The sequence below is a fragment of the Haliotis cracherodii genome, unplaced genomic scaffold (genome assembly GCF_022045235.1).
Source record: "Haliotis cracherodii isolate W230 unplaced genomic scaffold, xgHalCrac1.p SCAF_12, whole genome shotgun sequence".
In the NCBI taxonomy this organism is placed as follows: Eukaryota; Metazoa; Mollusca; class Gastropoda; order Lepetellida; family Haliotidae; genus Haliotis; species Haliotis cracherodii.
The window spans coordinates 19,620,674-19,641,915 of record NW_027266267.1 but is presented as its reverse complement, the minus strand read 5'-3'; the positions used below and the strand labels follow the sequence as shown (position 1 = coordinate 19,641,915).

The following is a 21,242-nucleotide window of genomic DNA, read 5'->3' as shown; positions in this document are numbered from 1 at the left end:
TAATATAGCAAGGTATGAAAGAATATCAGTCATATAGAATGGTATGAATAGATATCAGTTATATAGTATGGTATGAAGGGATATCAGTCATATAGCATGGTATGAAGGGATATCAGTCATATAGCATGTTATGAAGGGATATCAGTCATATAGCATGGTATGAAGGGATATCAGTCATATAGCATGGTATGAAGGGATACCAGTCATATAGCATGGTATGAAGGAATATCAGTCATATAGCATGGTAAGAAGGGATATCAGTCATATAGCATGGCATGAAGGGATATCAGTCATATAGCATGGTATGAAGGGATATCAGTCATATAGCATGGTATGAAGGGATATCAGTCATATAGCATGGTATGAAGGGATATCAGTCATATGGTATGGAGGGATATCAGTCATATATCATGGTATGAAGGAATATCAGCCATATAGCATGGTATGAAGCAATATAAGTCATATAGCATGGTATGAATGGATATCGGTCATATAGCATGGTATGAAGGGATATCAGTCAAGAGCAAGGTATGAAGGGATATCAGTCATATAGCATGGTATGAAAGGATATCAGTCATGCAGCATGGTATGAAGGGATATCAGTCATATAGCATGGTAAGAAGGGATATCAGTCATATAGCATGGTATGAAGGGATATCAGTCATATAGCATGGTATGAAGGAATATCAGTCATGTAGCATGGTTTGAAGGGATATCAGTTACATAGCATGGGATGAAGGGATATCAGTCATATAGCATGATATGAAGGGATATCAGTCATATAGCATGATATGAAGGAATATCAGTCATATAGCATGATATGAAGGAATATCATTCATATAGCATGGTATGGAGGAATATCATTCATATAGCATGGTATGAAGGGATATCATTCATATAGCATGGTATGGAGGAATATCATTCATATAGCATGGTATGGAGGAATATCAGTCATATAGCAAGGTATGAAGGGATATCAGTCATAGAGCATGATATGAAGGGATATCAGTCATATAGCATGGTACGAAGGAATATCAGTCATATAGCATGGAATGAAGTGATAGCAGTCACATAGTATGTTTGACACGGGTATGCTTGACACCAGTATGTTTGACACTGATATGTTTGACACTAGTATGTTTGACACTAGTCTGTTTCACACAGGCATGTTTCACACTAGTATGTTTCACACAGGCGTGTTTGACACTGGTATGTCTAACAGAAGTCTATTCAGGTACTAAAGTTATCCCACTATCTTACCCAGGGCATGGCAAACAGGTCGGCGGTGATCTTCTTGGTGTCGAGGAAGGAGCAGAGCTCTGGGTCGTGGTACTGCAGCAGCAGGCGGAACAGATGGAACGCTCCACTGGTCTTCAGGCAGTCCCTGGCAACAACAAAAGCAGTGAGAAGGGTGTCCAGGGGTAATGACATGGATGGACTGTAGAGGGGTGTCCAGGGTTAATGACATGGATGGAGTGTAGAGGAGTGTCCAGAGTTTAATGACATGGATGGAGTGTAGAGGGATGTCCAGAGTTAATGACAAGGATGGAGTGTAGAGGAGTGTCCAGAGTTTAATGACATGGATGGAGTGTAGAGGAGTGTCCAGAGTTTAATGACATGGATGGAGTGTAGAGGGGTGTCCAGGGTTTAATGACATGGATGGAGTGTAGAGGGGTGTCCAGAGTTTAATGACATGGATGGACTGTAGAGGGGTGTCCAGAGTTTAATGACATGGATGGACTGTAGAGGGGTGTCCAGAGTTTAATGACATGGATGGAGTGTAGAGGGGTGTCCAGAGTTTATTGACATGGATGGACTGTATAGGGGTGTCCAGAGTTTAATGACATGGATGGACTGTAGAGGGGTGTCCAGAGTTTATTGACATGGATGGACTGTAGAGGGGTGTCCAGGGTTTAATGACATGGATGGACTGTAGAGGGGTGTCCAGAGTTTAATGACATGGATGGACTGTAGAGGGGTGTCCAGAGTTTAATGACATGGATGGACTGTAGAGGGGTGTCCAGAGTTTAATGACATTGATGGAGTGTAGAGGAGTGTCCAGAGTTTAATGACAAGGATGGAGTGTAGAGGGGTGTCCAGAGTTTAATGACATGGATGGACTGTAGAGGGGTGTCCAGGGTTTAATGACATGGATGGACTGTAGAGGGGTGTCCAGAGTTTAATGACATGGATGGACTGTATAGGGGTGTCCAGAGTTTATTGACATGGATGGACTGTAGAGGGGTGTCCAGAGTTTAATGACATGGATGGAGTGTAGAGGGGTGTCCAGGGTTTAATGACATGGATGGAGTGTAGAGGAGTGTCCAGAGTTTAATGACAAGGATGGAGTGTAGAGGGGTGTCCAGAGTTTAATGACATGGATGGACTGTAGAGGGGTGTCCAGAGTTTAATGACATGGATGGAATGTAGAGGGGTGTCCAGAGTTTAATGACATGGATGGACTGTAGAGGGCTGTCCAGAGTTTAATGACATGGATGGACTATAGAGGGGTGTCCAGAGTTTAATGACATTGATGGAGTGTAGAGGAGTGTCCAGAGTTTAATGACAAGGATGGAGTGTAGAGGGGTGTCCAGAGTTTAATGACATGGATGGACTGTAGACATGGTAGAGGGGTGTCCAGAGTTGAATGACATGGATGGACTGTAGAGAGGTGTCCAGTGTTTAACGACATGGATGGAGTGTAGAGGGGTGTCCAGAGTTTAATGACATGGATGGAGTGTAGAGGGGTGTCCAGAGTTTAACGACATGGATGGACTGTAGACATGGTAGAGGGGTGTCCAGAGTTTAATGACATGGATGGACTGTAGAGAGGTGTCCAGAGTTTAACGACATGGATGGACTGTAGAGGGGTGTCCAGAGTTTAATGACATGGATGGACTGTAGAGGGGTGTCCAGAGCTTAATGACATGGATGGACTGTAGAGGGGTGTCCAGAGTTTAATGACATGGATGGACTGTAGAGGGGTGTCCAGAGTTTAATGACATGGATGGACTGTAGAGGGGTGTCCAGAGTTTATTGACATGGATGGACTGTATAGGGGTGTCCAGAGTTTAATGACACGGATGGACTGTAGAGGGGTGTCCAGAGTTTATTGACATGGATGGACTGTAGAGGGGTGTCCAGAGTTTAATGACACTGATGGACTGTAGAGGGGTGTCCAGAGTTTAATGACATGGATGGACTGTAGAGGGGTGTCCAGAGTTTAATGACATGGATGGACTGTAGAGGGGTGTCCAGAGTTTAATGACATGGATGGAGTGTAGAGGGGTGTCCAGAGTTTAATGACATGGATGGACTGTAGAGGGGTGTCCAGAGTTTAATGACATGGATGGAATGTAGAGGGGTGTCCAGAGTTTAATGACATGGATGGACTGAAGATAGAAACGATCAGGGTAATAGTGATTCGAACCAACAATCACAGATTTCTGTCTTACCAAAGCAACACAACTCTGCAAAGCAAATTTGAAGGCCTTAGATGACTGGGCCACCCCAGTTTTTACAAAATGACCAGCTAATCAAATTATTAAAAGTTGGTGTTGTGTACCTGGGAATATATTTGTTCTGTATGGCATAGAAGCAGTTGTAGAGTTCGGCTCGAGACAGTTTGAGGGCCAAGAGGGGTTGTATCGTCTCCAGCCAGCCGTTGGATGCTGTGTACGTCTCACCGCGAGACTTGCAATAGAACGTGATGATGGACTCTAGGTCCGACACAATCGACACTTTGTCTTCTTCTTCATTGCCAAGTTTGTCTGGGAAGAAATAATAATGGTTTGTATACTGGCTTCTGATAGACATCTCAGTGCTGAAATGAACAAACCTATGAAATCAAGCAAAAGCAGTCATTGTGTATAATTCTAACAACTGATTCAATTTGGTCAGCTATTACAACTCACCTACAAGAGCAGCACAGTCCTCCCTGACCCTGTTACAACTCACCTACAAGAGCAGCACAGTCCTCCCTGACCCTGTTACAACTCACCTACAAGAGCAGCACAGTCCTCCCTGACCCTGTTACAACTCACCTACAAGAGCAGCACAGTCCTCCCTGACCCTGTTACAACTCACCTACAAGAGCAGCACAGTCCTCCCTGACCCTGTTACAACTCACCTACGAGAGCAGCACAGTCCTCCCTGACCCTGTTACAACTCACCTACAAGAGCAGCACAGTCCCCACTGACCCTGTTACAACTCACCTACAAGAGCAGCACAGTCCTCCCTGACCCTGTTACAACTCACCTACAAGAGCAGCACAGTCCTCCCTGACCCTGTTACAACTCACCTACAAGAGCAGCACAGTCCTCCCTGACCCTGTTACAACTCACCTACAAGAGCAGCACAGTCCTCCCTGACCCTGTTACAACTCACCTACAAGAGCAGCACAGTCCTCCCTGACCCTGTTACAACTCACCTACAAGAGCAGCACAGTCCTCCCTGACCCTGTTACAACTCACCTACAAGAGCATCACAGTCCTCCCTGACCCTGTTACAACTCACCTACAAGAGCAGCACAGTCCTCCCTGACCCTGTTACAACTCACCTACAAGAGCAGCACAGTCCTCCCTGACCCTGTTACAACTCACCTACAAGAGCAGCACAGTCCTTCTGGCCCTGTTACAACTCACCTACAAGAGCAGCACAGTCCTCCCTGGCCCTGTTACAACTCACCTACAAGAGCAGCACAGTCCTCCCTGACCCTGTTACAACTCACCTACAAGAGCAGCACAGTCCTTCTGGCCCTGTTACAACTCACCTACAAGAGCAGCACAGTCCTCCCTGACCCTGTTACAACTCACCTACAAGATCAGCACAGTCCTCCCTGACCCTGTTACAACTCACCTACAAGAGCAGCACAGTCCTCCCTGACCCTGTTACAACTCACCTACAAGAGCAGCACAGTCCTCCCTGACCCTGTTACAACTCACCTACAAGAGCAGCACAGTCCTCCCTGACCATGTTACAACTCACCTACAAGAGCAGCACAGTCCTTCTGGCCCTGTTACAACTCACCTACAAGAGCAGCACAGTCCTCCCTGACCCTGTTACAACTCACCTACAAGATCAGCACAGTCCTCCCTGACCCTGTTACAACTCACCTACAAGAGCAGCACAGTCCTCCCTGACCCTGTTACAACTCACCTACAAGAGCAGCACAGTCCTCCCTGACCCTGTTACAACTCACCTACAAGAGCAGCACAGTCCTCCCTGGCCCTGTTACAACTCACCTACAAGAGCAGCACAGTCCTCCCTGGCCCTGTTACAACTCACCTACAAGAGCAGCACAGTCCTCCCTGACCGTGTTACAACTCACCTACAAGAGCAGCACAGTCCTCCCTGACCCTGTTACAACTCACCTACAAGAGCAGCACAGTCCTCCCTGACCGTGTTACAACTCACCTACAAGAGCAGCACAGTCCTCCCTGACCCTGTTACAACTCACCTACAAGAGCAGCACAGTCCTCCCTGACCCTGTTACAACTCACCTACAAGAGCAGCACAGTCCTCCCTGACCCTGTTACAACTCACCTACAAGAGCAGCACAGTCCTCCCTGACCCTGTTACAACTCACCTACAAGAGCATCACAGTCCTCCCTGACCCTGTTACAACTCACCTACAAGAGCAGCACAGTCCTCCCTGACCCTGTTACAACTCACCTACAAGAGCAGCACAGTCCTCCCTGACCCTGTTACAACTCACCTACAAGAGCAGCACAGTCCTTCTGGCCCTGTTACAACTCACCTACAAGAGCAGCACAGTCCTCCCTGGCCCTGTTACAACTCACCTACAAGAGCAGCACAGTCCTCCCTGACCCTGTTACAACTCACCTACAAGAGCAGCACAGTCCTTCTGGCCCTGTTACAACTCACCTACAAGATCAGCACAGTCCTCCCTGACCCTGTTACAACTCACCTACAAGAGCAGCACAGTCCTCCCTGACCCTGTTACAACTCACCTACAAGAGCAGCACAGTCCTCCCTGACCCTGTTACAACTCACCTACAAGAGCAGCACAGTCCTCTCTGACCATGTTACAACTCACCTACAAGAGCATCACAGTCCTCCCTGGCCCTGTTACAACTCACCTACAAGAGCAGCACAGTCCTCCCTGACCCTGTTACAACTCACCTACAAGAGCAGCACAGTCCTCCCTGGTCCTGTTACAACTCACCTACAAGACCAGCACAGTCCCCACTGACCCTGTTACAACTCACCTACAAGAGCAGCACAGTCCTCCCTGGCCCTGTTACAACTCACCTACAAGAGCAGCACAGTCCTCCCTGACCATGTTACAACTCACCTACAAGAGCATCACAGTCCTCCCTGGCCCTGTTACAACACACCTACAAGAGCAGCACAGTCCTCCCTGGCCCTGTTACAACTCACCTACAAGAGCATCACAGTCCTCCCTGACCATGTTACAACTCACCTACAAGAGCAGCACAGTCCTCCCTGACCATGTTACAACTCACCTACAAGACCAGCACAGTCCCCACTGACCCTGTTACAACTCACCTACAAGACCAGCACAGTCCTCCCTGGCCCTGTTACAACTCACCTACAAGAGCAGCACAGTCCTCCCTTACCCTGTTACAACTCACCTACAAGAGCATCACAGTCCTCCCTGACCATGTTACAACTCACCTACAAGACCAGCACAGTCCTCCCTGACCCTGTTACAACTCACCTACAAGAGCAGCACAGTCCTCCCTGACCCTGTTACAACTCACCTACAAGAGCAGCACAGTCCTCCCTGACCCTGTTACAACTCACCTACAAGAGCAGCACAGTCCTCCCTGACCGTGTTACAACTCACCTACAAGAGCAGCACAGTCCTCCCTGGTCCTGTTACAACTCACCTACAAGAGCAGCACAGTCCTCCCTGACCGTATTACAACTCACCTACAAGAGCAGCACAGTCCTCCCTGGCCCTGTTACAACTCACCTACAAGAGCAGCACAGTCCCCACTGACCCTGTTACAACTCACCTACAAGAGCAGCACAGTCCTCCCTGGTCCTGTTACAACTCACCTACAAGAGCAGCACAGTCCTCCCTGGCCCTGTTACAACTCACCTACAAGAGCAGCACAGTCCCCCCTGACCATGTTACAACTCACCTACAAGAGCAGCACAGTCCTCCCTGACCATGTTACAACTCACCTACAAGACCAGCACAGTCCCCACTGACCCTGTTACAACTCACCTACAAGAGCAGCACAGTCCTCCCTGGCCCTGTTACAACTCACCTACAAGAGCAGCACAGTCCTCCCTGACCCTGTTACAACTCACCTACAAGAGCAGCACAGTCCTCCCTGACCATGTTACAACTCACCTACAAGACCAGCACAGTCCCCACTGACCCTGTTACAACTCACCTACAAGAGCAGCACAGTCCTCCCTGACCCTGTTACAACTCACCTACAAGAGCAGCACAGTCCTCCCTGACCCTGTTACAACTCACCTACAAGAGCAGCACAGTCCTCCCTGGCCCTGTTACAACTCACCTACAAGAGCAGCACAGTCCTCCCTGACCGTGTTACAACTCACCTACAAGAGCAGCACAGTCCTCCCTGACCCTGTTACAACTCACCTACAAGAGCAGCACAGTCCTCCCTGGCCGTGTTACAACTCACCTACAAGAGCAGCACAGTCCTCCCTGGCCGTGTTACAACTCACCTACAAGAGCAGCACAGTCCTCCCTGACCCTGTTACAACTCACCTACAAGAGCAGCACAGTCCTCCCTGGCCGTGTTACAACTCACCTACAAGAGCAGCACAGTCCTCCCTGACCCTGTTACAACTCACCTACAAGAGCAGCACAGTCCTCCCTGGCCCTGTTACAACTCACCTACAAGAGTAGCACAGTCCTCCCTGACCATGTTACAACTCACCTACAAGAGCAGCACAGTCCTCCCTGGCCCTGTTACAACTCACCTACAAGAGCAGCACAGTCCTCCCGGAGCGGGCCCTGTTACAACTCACCTACAAGAGCAGCACAGTCCTCCCGGGCCCTGTTACAACTCACCTACAAGAGCAGCACAGTCCTCCCTGGCCATGTTACAACTCACCTACAAGAGCAGCACAGTCCTCCCTGGTCCTGTTACAACTCACCTACAAGAGCAGCACAGTCCTCCCTGGCCCTGTTACAACTCACCTACAAGAGCAGCACAGTCCTCCCTGACCCTGTTACAACTCACCTACAAGAGCAGCACAGTCCTCCCGGGCCCTGTTACAACTCACCTACAAGAGCAGCACAGTCCTCCCTGACCATGTTACAACTCACCTACAAGAGCAGCACAGTCCTCCCTGGTCCTGTTACAACTCACCTACAAGAGCAGCACAGTCCTCCCGGGCCCTGTTACAACTCACCTACAAGAGCAGCACAGTCCTCCCTGACCCTGTTACAACTCACCTACAAGAGCAGCACAGTCCTCCCGGGCCCTGTTACAACTCACCTACAAGAGCAGCACAGTCCTCCCTGGCCATGTTACAACTCACCTACAAGAGCAGCACAGTCCTCCCTGACCCTGTTACAACTCACCTACAAGACCAGCACAGTCCCCACTGACCCTGTTACAACTCACCTACAAGAGCAGCACAGTCCTCCCTGACCATGTTACAACTCACCTACAAGAGCAGCACAGTCCTCCCTGGCCCTGTTACAACTCACCTACAAGAGCAGCACAGTCCTCCCGGAGCGGGCCCTGTTACAACTCACCTACAAGAGCAGCACAGTCCTCCCTGACCGTGTTACAACTCACCTACAAGAGCAGCACAGTCCTCCCTGGCCCTGTTACAACTCACCTACAAGAGCAGCACAGTCCTCCCTGGTCCTGTTACAACTCACCTACAAGAGCATCACAGTCCTCCCTGACCATGTTACAACTCACCTACAAGAGCAGCACAGTCCTCCCTGACCGTGTTACAACTCACCTACAAGAGCAGCACAGTCCTCCCTGGTCCTGTTACAACTCACCTACAAGAGCAGCACAGTCCTCCCTGACCCTGTTACAACTCACCTACAAGACCAGCACAGTCCTCCCTGACCCTGTTACAACTCACCTACAAGAGCAGCACAGTCCTCCCTGACCGTGTTACAACTCACCTACAAGAGCAGCACAGTCCTTCTGGCCCTGTTACAACTCACCTACAAGAGCAGCACAGTCCTCCCTGACCCTGTTACAACTCACCTACAAGAGCAGCACAGTCCTCCCTGGTCCTGTTACAACTCACCTACAAGAGCAGCACAGTCCTCACGGAGCGGGCCCTGTTCCTCCATGTCGTACAGACCGTCGAAGGCTGCCAACGCATCCCCCTTCCCTTGCACCCCCAGGCAGATCTGCATACATACACACACATTCTCACTACAAATCAGAGGTGTAATGATGCAGTATGGTGGCGATACAATATGTAACACAATACTATTGATGCGATACAATAGAATATCTCAAAACCTACGGAATTCTTTTTTACAGAGGCAATCGAAAATATATCTTAAAAAAATTAATTATACTACATACCCTATTCCTTGAAAAAGATTCACGCTCATACTTTTAAATAAAAAAATATCTAATTCAATACAAAATCCCATCCCCCCACCCACCCTCTACAGAACAACCAAATGGTCAGTCCCTTTGGGATTTACATCCAGCACAATAGCAGGCTCCATCCCATCCACCTGTCAGGACAAGACAGAACTGTGGTCAATAAGGGATTTATATCCAGTCTGGACAAGACAGACCTGTGGTCAATAAGGGATTTATATCCAGTCTGGACAAGACAGACCTGTGGTCAATAAGGGATTTATATCCAGTCTGGACCTGACAGACCTGTGGTCAATAAGGGATTTATATCCAGTCTGGACAAGACAGACCTGTGGTCAATAAGGGATTTATATCCAGTCTGGACCTGACAGACCTGTGGTCAATAAGGGATTTATATCCAGTCAGGACAAGACAGACCTGTGGTCAATAAGGGATTTATATCCAGTCAGGACAAGACAGACCTGTGGTCAATAAGGGATTTATATCCAGTCTGGACAAGACAGACCTGTGGTCAATAAGGGATTTACATCCAGTCAGGACAAGACTGACCTGTGGTCAATAAGGGATTTATATCCAGCCTGGACCTGACAGACCTGTGGTCAATAAGGGATTTATATCCAGTCTGGACAAGACAGACCTGTGGTCAATAAGGGATTTATATCCAGCCTGGACCTGACAGACCTGTGGTCAATAAGGGATTTATATCCAGTCTGGACCTGACAGACCTGTGGTCAATAAGGGATTTATATCCAGTCTGGACCTGACAGACCTGTGGTCAATAAGGGATTTATATCCAGTCTGGACCTGACAAACCTGTGGTCAATAAGGGATTTATATCCAGTCTGGACCTGACAAACCTGTGGTCAATAAGGGATTTATATCCAGTCTGGACAAGACAGACCTGTGGTCAATAAGGGATTTATATCCAGTCTGGACCTGACAGACCTGTGGTCAATAAGGGATTTACATCCAGTCTGGACAAGACACATCTGTGGTCAATAAGGGATTTATATCCAGTCAGGACGAGACAGACCTGTGGTCAATAAGGGATTTATATCCAGTCTGGACAAGACACATCTGTGGTCAATAAGGGATTTATATCCAGTCAGGATGAGACAGACCTGTGGTCAATAAGGGATTTATATCCAGTCTGGACAAGACACATCTGTGGTCAATAAGGGATTTATATCCAGTCAGGATGAGACAGACCTGTGGTCAATAAGGGATTTATATCCAGTCAGGACGAGACAGACCTGTGGTCAATAAGGGATTTATATCCAGTCAGGACAAGACAGACCTGTGGTCAATAAGGGATTTATATCCAGTCTGGACCTGACAGACCTGTGGTCAATAAGGGATTTATATCCAGTCTGGACAAGACAGACCTGTGGTCAATAAGGGATTTATATCCAGTCTGGACCTGACAGACCTGTGGTCAATAAGGGATTTATATCCAGTCAGGACAAGACAGACCTGTGGTCAATAAGGGATTTATATCCAGTCAGGACAAGACAGACCTGTGGTCAATAAGGGATTTATATCCAGTCTGGACAAGACAGACCTGTGGTCAATAAGGGATTTACATCCAGTCAGGACAAGACTGACCTGTGGTCAATAAGGGATTTATATCCAGCCTGGACCTGACAGACCTGTGGTCAATAAGGGATTTATATCCAGTCTGGACAAGACAGACCTGTGGTCAATAAGGGATTTATATCCAGCCTGGACCTGACAGACCTGTGGTCAATAAGGGATTTATATCCAGTCTGGACCTGACAGACCTGTGGTCAATAAGGGATTTATATCCAGTCTGGACCTGACAGACCTGTGGTCAATAAGGGATTTATATCCAGTCTGGACCTGACAAACCTGTGGTCAATAAGGGATTTATATCCAGTCTGGACCTGACAAACCTGTGGTCAATAAGGGATTTATATCCAGTCTGGACAAGACAGACCTGTGGTCAATAAGGGATTTATATCCAGTCTGGACCTGACAGACCTGTGGTCAATAAGGGATTTACATCCAGTCTGGACAAGACACATCTGTGGTCAATAAGGGATTTATATCCAGTCAGGACGAGACAGACCTGTGGTCAATAAGGGATTTATATCCAGTCTGGACAAGACACATCTGTGGTCAATAAGGGATTTATATCCAGTCAGGATGAGACAGACCTGTGGTCAATAAGGGATTTATATCCAGTCTGGACAAGACACATCTGTTGTCAATAAGGGATTTATATCCAGTCAGGATGAGACAGACCTGTGGTCAATAAGGGATTTATATCCAGTCAGGACAAGACAGACCTGTGGTCAATAAGGGATTTATATCCAGTCAGGACAAGACAGACCTGTCGTCAATAAGGGATTTATATCCAGTCTGAACCAGATTATCAGGGTGTTCCAGAGGACACATTAACATGGTGTTCCTGAGGACACATTATCAGGGTGTTCCAGAGGAAACATTATCATGGTGTTCCATACATTCACAGCTGGGATGTTGTGGTGGCCTACCTGCCATATCTCTCCCCTCAGGTGTTCCGGAACACTCCGTCCCTTGCAGATGTTCCTCAGTGTACCAAAGTCGCACTCCTCCACCAGAGCCGTCTCTAGCTCTGTCATCCTGTAACCATGGCAACATGTACATGTCAGTTCAAGAACTGCAGCATCACTCTTATAACTAAACCATGCATACTGTAGCATGTTGATAACAGTAACACAGGTCTGGGGCAGTGTCCGAAATAACAACCTGCACACAGCTGGTAACCTTTCTGTCGCGGTGTCCGAAACGTTCATCTATTTGTCTGGCAGATAATTTTATGAGTACATTTTTATCATAACTTATTATAGATTTTCAAGCAATTGTTTGCATTATTTCAATCTCATTAAAATCAGATCTTAGTTCTCGCTACCGCAAAAACAAAGATCTGAGGACATTCCATTAGGGGTCAGGTCAGGACGACCTTTCATCCAACCAATCAGAGCGTCGCTTACCAGATCATGAAAGTGACAGTCGGAATGTGTTTTCTAATCATGCAACCACGAAATATTTAACACGGGGTATTCCGAACGACAGTTACGGGTTTTATGATTATATCCATACAATCTAGGCCATCTATAAGCCATTCCAGAATGTTCTTCTTATCAGTTTTAATTTTTTAAATCGAGAATACGTCAAAATATGTTTCGAAGCATAGTTGCCAGTTTGAAACTAGTGTCTTTAAGCTCGAGATAGCTGCCTTTTGATTGGCTAGTGTCGATTTTTTGTCAGTCATTTCCTTGGTCGGTCAAAATTCGCGAAAGGTCGTTCGGACGTAAACCGTAATGGGATTTCCTCAGATCTTTGTTTAGCGGTAGTGAAAACTAACATCTGATTTTAATGAGATTGGCATTATTTCAACTGAATCAAGATGTGATTTGCCTCTAAGTTTTCATGATTTTTCAATATTTATTAAGTCTGAATGTAGGCAGGTAACATTTGTAGGTCACCCGCCCGACTGTCTTGTTGGGTTCTAAAATTATTTCAAACATTGGTCAGGTGTAGCCACCATATTACTGGAATATTGCTGAAAGCAGCACAAAACCATTCTCACTCACTCACTCACGGAAACTGAATATGGCTCCTTATCATGCCGAGTATTGAGTTTTTATGCATGTTACGTACATCTCACCACCTAATCAACATTATCAAGTTACCTATCATGTAACATATTATATTATTGTTACCTGGCAGAACACACCATGCAAACTCTGCCTTGCTGAAGCAAAGTTCAAACTCATGGTGTTTGGCCCTGCCTGTTACATTGTGTAAGGGGCCAACCACTTTATATTCGAGAGGGGATATTTTGTCGTAAAAAATAAAGATTCACAGGAAATTTTTGAAAAACTTAATGATGCTTAAATCAAAACTGTTGAAAAAAGAAAGAAATTGTCTGGCACAATAAATACATTCTTGCATGATTTATATATTTTTAAAAAATATTGGCTCATAATTTAAATTTTAAAATCTGGTTTTGTAGCTGCAATTGAAAAGATATCCAGCCTCAATACAAAATTCTAAAAGCTATGTTTGAGTTGGTTGGTTGGTTGGTTTGTATAACGCCACACTCAGCAATATTCCAGCTATATGACGGCGGTTGGAAATAATTGAGTCTGGACCAGACAATCCAGTGATTGACATCTATGTTTGAGCTAGTAGACTTAAAAGGTTCTGGCACTGACTATATACTTGTCTGACTGTGATATCACTCGTAAACATGGCAACAACCCTACAATAAACTCCATCAGCTTCAGACAATAGCACCAGATGGACCTTAATTCTATTCAAATGTATGCAAACTAAAGCACTTTCTGGTTGTAATATTCTGTAACCAGCAGCAGTCAATGCCTTCCGTATGTACAACACAGCTGTCTACATTCTGAACATACTGTACATTCCCAACAGTCAGCAAACAACACGAACAAAGTCATTGTCAATGTTTTACCTTTTTTTTACATATTTCTGTTCAGCATGTCCAGTAGGTTTAGTGAGTGAGTGAGTGAGTGAGTGAGTGAGTGAGAGAGTGAGTTGGGTTAACGCCGCTTTTAACAGTATTCCAGTTATATCGCGGCGCGTCAGCTTAATGTGGGAGGAAAGCCCAAAGTGATGCAGGTCTCAGACGTTTACCACTTCGGTGAAACCCACGAGCACGGTTATGGTGCTGACAAACCTAGAAACATAATCGGGGCGAACCGGGATTCGAACCCACAATCAAAGGTTTCTGGCGTACTCTGCACTCTTTAGACGACTGGGCCACCCGTGTCCCCCCAGTAGGTTTAGTTGTTTTGTTTGTTTGTTTTCAGCAGTAGTCCAGCTTTATGACAGCGGTCTGTAAATAATCAAGTTTTGACCTGACAATCCAGTGATTGACATCATGAGCATCACAATGGGGATACGATGACATGCATCAACCATGTCAGCGAGCCAGACCATACGATCCCGTATGTGAGTCAGTGAGTCAGTATGGTTTTTACGCCGCTTTTAGCAATATTCCAGCAATATCACGGTGGGGGACACCAGAAAAATAGGCTTCACACATAGTACCCATGTCGGGAATCAAACCCGGGTCTTCGGCGTGACGAACAAACGCTTTAACCACTAGGCTACCCGACCCCCCCCGATCCCGTATGTTCTGTTACAACAAGAATAGTTGCCTGTTGCGGCAAGCATTGGTTGCTGAAGACCTATTCTACCCCGAATCTTCACAGGTCCTGATACTAGGTAGGCAGGTGGGCATGGCACATAGGCTTTTTATCATAAAACAAACCTATCAGAGAAATCCTATCAGGGCAGAAGTGTTTGGTACATGCTCTCATGTTTGTTTCCTTGTCTTGTCACCATCCCATGAAGATTCCGGGGAGAGGTCTTCAGCAACCCATGCTTGCAGGAAAAGGCAACTATGCTTGTCGTAAAAGGCGACTAATGGGATCGGGTGGTCAGGCTTGCTGACTTGGTTGATGCATGTCATCGATCCCAATTGTGTGGGTCGATGCTCATGATATTAATCACTGGATTTTCTGGTCCAGACTCGATTATTTACAGACCGCCGTCATATAGCTGGAATATTGCTGAGTGTGGCGTTAAACAACAAACCAAACCAAAATTGTCTTGTCACCAGCAGTGGGTGTCAATGACAAAACGGTCTGGCCCCTAATTTTGGGTCAGTCAGGTATTCGGAACCACATCAATCTATTCAATCATAGACCAGCTAAGCAACCAGTGCATGTCATGTACAAGGAGGGAATGTTACAGAGCTACAAGGGCTGGGACGGGTAACTCGGGTGCACGGGTCGGGTGGGTATTGAGCAGGACTCGGGGACCCACTGGACTACCCGGACGCGTGTTAGTCATGTGATAAATTGATTAATGACAAAACATATCTAAAACTCTATGATCACACAACAAGTCACTAATGTTCCCATTTCTATACGTGTATCTAAATACATGTTGCAAGGGCTACAGTCAAACGTTCCCTAAAAGACAGTTTATACCTATCTATTGAGGGGGGCATGGGTGGCCCAGTCGTCTAAGGCGCCGCGATTCGCTGTGCAGAGTTGCGTCCCTTGGGTAAGCCAGAAACCTATGATTGTGGGTTCGAATTCCGGTTCGCCCCGATTGTTTCTAGGTTTGTCAGCACCATACCCGTGCTCCTGGGTTTCACCGAAGTGGTAAACGTCTGAGACCTGCATCACTTTGGGCTTTCCTCCCACATTAAGCTGACACGCCGCGATATAACTGGAATACTGTTAAAAGCGGCGTTAAACCCAACTCACTCACTTACTATCTATTGAGACCTACGACGGGTACCCGGGTAGGGTCAGGTAATTGGGGGTGGTTACCCAGGTAGTAAACTTTGACTTGTCCCTAAGAGCTACATAACAATGCCCTACCCCCTGTCAGGTGTACACCAAGGTAGTATTTACACTGGGCCCTCTTATCAACACTGAGCTATACTGTGGCCAGGGATTACATAGCCAAAGATAAAATCTATGTACAGTTAATAATGAATAGGGCTATAGATAAGGGGCACCTGCACGGATTATGCATGGAGACAGCATCTGCTATTTGTAATACCGTATTCGGCGTAATAAGCGCCCCGCTCTTATAAGCGCCCACGGTGATATTTGCTAATATATTGGCGAGTGAACAATCCTAATAAGGATCCCTTCCCATTGATCAATGTACACAAGTGAGTGAGTGAGTTTATTTTGCGCCGCTTTTAGCAATATTCCAGCCATATCACGACGGGGGACACCAGAAATGGGCTTCACACATTGTACCCATGTCGGGATGGCGTGATGAGCGAACGCTTTAACCACGAGGCTACCCGACCGTCCCCAATGTAAACAAGACTTATTTATTCGTGTATAATAGGCACTCGTGTGTTATATGCACCCTTAATTATGGGCAATTAAATTCTTGAAAAATATATCTGTCGTATGTAAACATTTCAGGCTGTTCTAATAAGCGCCCCCTTTTTCTAATTTTGAGACTGCCCTGGGCGCTTATTACGTCGAATACGGTAATCATCCTAGCTTCCACAGGAGATACCAAGTTGGGTGGGTACTGAGAAGGACCCGGGTACCTACCGGGCTACCCGGATCCGTGGTAACATGTGAAATATTGTTTAATGACAATAATAATCTGGTACTCTTTGGTTACACTACAAGTCACTAATGTTCGCATTTCTTTCTAACAATGCACCCATTCCTTCTGACTTTTATATGTTTGAATAAAGATAAATATTCAGTTAACTTCAGTGTATGCATGACCAGATGGTTTTATATGTGTATCTAAATACATTTTGTCCAGGGCTACGATCAATACTATTCCCAATCGGACATTTTGTACCTATCTCTTGATACCTACAGTAGGTACCCAGTAGGGTCAGGTAATAGGAGCATGGGTACCCGGGGAGGGTCAGGTAATAGGGGTATGGGTACCCAGGAAGGGTCAGGTAATAGGGGGGTGGGTACCCGGGGATGGTCGGTTATAGGGGGATGGGTTCCCAGGAAGGGTCAGGTAATAGGGGGGTGGGTACCCGGGGATGGTCGGGTAATAGGGGGATGGGTTCCCAGGAAGGGTCAGGTAATAGGGGGGTGGGTACCCGGGGATGGTCGGGTAATAGGGGGATGGGTTCCCAGGAAGGGTCAGGTAATAGGGGTGTGTGTACCCAGGGAGGGTCAGGTAATAGGAGCATGGGTACCCAGGGAGGGTCAGGTAATAGGGGGGTGGGTACCTGGTTAGTAAAGACAGTACCAAGTGTACAGACAATGAGTGCAAACGCAATTCTTCTTCAAAATGGCACAAGTCCTGTCATCCTTGCCTAACTGCCCAATAATGAGGTATCACAAGGGATAGTAGAAATTGATGATTTGGGGATTTTTGCTATATGTTATCATTATAAAGACTAGTGGACTAAAAATTCTGCCACTGCACCTGTGAGTGGACAGAACAGCTAGAAACAACAGCACCAACAAGTATAAAATAACCAACTTCATACTTTTCCAATCCACATGCAACTAAACAACGTTAGTAATTGTCACTAGTCCTGTAGTCCTTGCCAAACTGCCCAATAGTAAAGGTATCATAAGGACTAGTAGAAATTGACACTTTATACAGGTTCTGCTACCCCCGGGTATATGTTATCATTACAAGGACTAGTGGATCAAACCTGTTAGTTTCTACAACTGCTACATATGACCAGTATTCCTTTTAAGGAAAATCAAGTCTCATTTGCATACCAGTGTTAACAATGGTTGAAGGGCCAGGAAGTGGACAATTCTGGGTGTTTCTAAATCATGCATGACATAATTTCTCAGTATGACTTTACACCCTCAGCATGTTTAGTTCCTGCCCGATACAAAACAACAGAGCTCTGCACAGTGAAGCCTACAACCCAAGCGCTGCGCAGAATAGGTGAGGTGAAATTGGGTTTAACGTCGCGTGTGGCTGCTTGTACTAGTCCGGAAACCTGCCTTCTGATTGGCTAATGTCAACCTCTTGTCAGTGATTCCATTGGTCGGTCAAAGTTCTTGCAAGGTCGGTCTGACGTGACCCGTAATGGGGTGTTCTCAAATCTTTGATTAGCGGTAGGGAGAACTAAGATCTGATTTTAATGAGATTGGGTGTCACCTGATTCAAATCATATATTCCTTCAGATGAGGAATAGTTTCAGGGTTTAGCCTCCAACCTCAGGGTATCGTGGTACTTGCTATGAATGCTAAACGGAATAAAACGCACTCACTAACATTTAAGATTATTCATGTCTTCTATGTCAGATGTAATTCATTTTATCTAACTATGCATATTTTACCAATAAAAGTTCATCGTTTACATTTACATAAGTTGTACTGAGTGAAAGCCAGGCCTTTATTCTCAGTTTGACAAGGGAGAGAACTCTAGCGTATCGCAGTGCAGGGAAAAGTTGTGTATGGAGGCAAAAACAGGACATAATTCTACCTACCACTAAGTATGATGATGCCAGGCTTCAGTGATTTATCCACACAAGTGCAAAGACAACACAAGCAAAATTCAGTATGTGTAATAATTAATAGGTATCCAATGCATATTTACCGAAAAGTAAGAAATTCTTTTTCATAAGATGAACAATAAAATATAAGAAAAGACATTTTAAGATTTTTATTTAAAAAATTGGACGAAAATAAATTGTCAAAAGAAGTTGAATTTTTTTTTTAAGTTAATAAATATATAAAAAGCACTCTTTTAATGACAACAGTTAGTATTTATCATTCGGCTTCTAGTAAACAACGTATTGCGAAGTATGGCATTGTGGCCTTTACTATCTCCTAAACATTTCTGGCCACATTGTGAGATAACTGTGCAGACTACGTCACTTCCGTTACTAGTCTTCATGAATATGCAGACCGTCTAGTTAAGGTCGAAAGAGAAAGTTTACATGGGAAACTGCGGGTTATATCATTGCCCGTTGATAGATGGAGATAGGCAATATTAAAAAGGGGAGTAGTGCACTTTACCGGGCGCACTTTTTCAGATCCAATTAGCGCTGTGGGGGCTCGAACGCGCTTCGCCGGCTCACCGGCTCTGCTAATTAATGCGTTAATTAGCCGACGCTCTACCACTGGACCACAGGCGCTATCACATGTAATCAGTGCTCGTTTAACAGGTCATTAGAATCACCATTGACGTGCATGCGTAATTCAGTAAACAATGAATTGCGCATGCGTGTGACGTCACTGCCCGCTCTCCCATTCATCTTTTCTTGAAACCACACCCGCAATTGTTTATGTCAACATGACCGACCAATGGGATTAACTGGATTAACGCTTGAAAAGGTAAGAATTTATGGCTAACCCTTGCCCAAAGCCAGCTGACCCTAATGACCGAAAAGGGGTTTTGGATCGTAAAGACGTGTAAGTTTCCCTAAGACCGAAAAACGGGTGTTGGATCGTAAAGTTGTGTAAGTTTCCCTAAGACCTAGAACGGGTGTTTGATCGTAAAGATGTGTAAGTTTCCCTAAGACCGGGAACGGGTGTTTGATTGTAAAGATGTGTAAGTTTCCCTAAGACCGAAAACGGGTGTTGGATCGTGAAGCGAGAGTCACCAGAGCGTGAGGCACGGTAACGGTATAACGAGACAGCGGTGGCACTATGGCGCGGTAATTGAGCGGATGGTAGAGCTCGGGCTGCGCCCGGTAAACTGCATTGTTGCCTTAAAAAGATACCAGAAGTAAGTATCAACATATTACTGAATGCTTACTAGCAGAAGACGGAACATTCTGAAGAAATTGAAATTGTTTACAAAGCGAGCACTTCCTAGTTACCAATTTGCATTAGTAAACCACGCTAGGATGCATGTCCCGTGTGAACTACAAGAAATCACAAATGCCGCGATGAATGCTGCGGTACCACAGGTTCGAGTAGACAGGTAGACATGCAGATAATAAGCAATGATCACGCTGTGAATGTGATGACAATTTGAGCTTCTGAAGTATTTACTACATACATCTTATGTAGGGTAGTATGTTGACATAACAAGTATGTATAGAATACATATTAGGATGTATATAAATGCTTGTTGATTGTAGATGTACGTACCAGCAATGTACCACTAGGGGTAGATGTAAACATTGGACTAGGCCTAGCGAGTCCCTTATGACTCACTGAATGTTCTTGTCACCTGGTCATAAATAAAATTTACATTCCGATTCAATACATCCGCGAACATTATGTTTGTTTGTGAAAAGCCACTGTTCGTCAAAGATACTGATTTATATGAATGTGAAGATTGTCTATAGACCTAGATGGTGACAACTGAATCTACTTACGAATTAGGATTCGCAACATATTATATACCTTGTTTCACGAATATATGAATGAAGACCAACGTGACAATTTGCTAATTACAGTAAACAGTGTCAATACTCCATTAATAACGCACTAACAATACAAACCACCGAATCAAATAAAATCTTTACCATATCGTATCTTCCTCAAACTCGGCCTCCGCCATCTTGCTTTGACGTGTATGCCGCAAACCGTATACAACTTAGCTGTCAGTTTGATGTCGTAAAATAATATCTGATTTGTTATAGATTATAAGCACACATTTTACCATACACGGTTTTAACAACATTGTGGACAGAATAAATTAACTCATCAGTCATTTTTGTAATTATGTTTATCATTACAACAACGCCCACGATATCTATGGAACACCTGCAGTGCCATACAGCATCTCGCGTATCGGAGCGTGAAGGCGATTATGACAAATGTCATCCACGGTCGCTCAGTGAGTCGTTTCCTGTCGGCTCGCTGACTTGGTTGATGCATGTCATCGATCCCAATTTCGTGGGTCGATGCTCATGATAATAATCACTGGATTGTCTGGTCCAGACTCGATTATTTACAGACCGCCGTCAAATAGCTGGAATATTGCTGTGTGCGGCGTTAAACAAACCAACCAACCAACCAACGATACTTGTATCAAGATCTGCGACTAACGGGATTGGGTGGTCATGCTTGCTGACTTGGTTTCGAAGCCAAACAATATAGAAATGTACTTTTCATCGTAACATTTTCAGTCTCTTGGTGATGATATATTACACATGAACATATTTTTCAGTCAGTTTGTAAAATAACTGAATATTTAGGCGTTTA

General features: G+C 45.6%; 1 protein-coding gene across 2 annotated transcripts in view; it reads right to left on the bottom strand.

Annotated features, from left to right (window-relative positions):
• LOC139458230 (TBC1 domain family member 23-like) overlaps positions 1-20,606 on the bottom strand; it is a 43,788-nt gene extending 23,182 nt beyond the window's left edge. Inside the window, exons 1-5 of one of the 2 annotated variants that reach the window (XM_071239597.1) lie at positions 20,561-20,606; positions 12,078-12,186; positions 9,251-9,356; positions 3,566-3,770; positions 1,261-1,384 (exon numbers count right to left, since the gene is read on the bottom strand). In XM_071239597.1, the coding sequence (XP_071095698.1) occupies positions 1,261-1,384; positions 3,566-3,770; positions 9,251-9,356; positions 12,078-12,186; positions 20,561-20,595 (579 nt within the window). In that variant the 5' untranslated portion in view covers positions 20,596-20,606. Of the gene's footprint in view, positions 1-1,260; positions 1,385-3,565; positions 3,771-9,250; positions 9,357-12,077; positions 12,187-18,568; positions 18,614-20,560 lie in introns of those variants that run through there. The other variant, XM_071239598.1, reaches the window with a different exon arrangement.
• Positions 20,607-21,242: the final 636 nt, after the last annotated feature.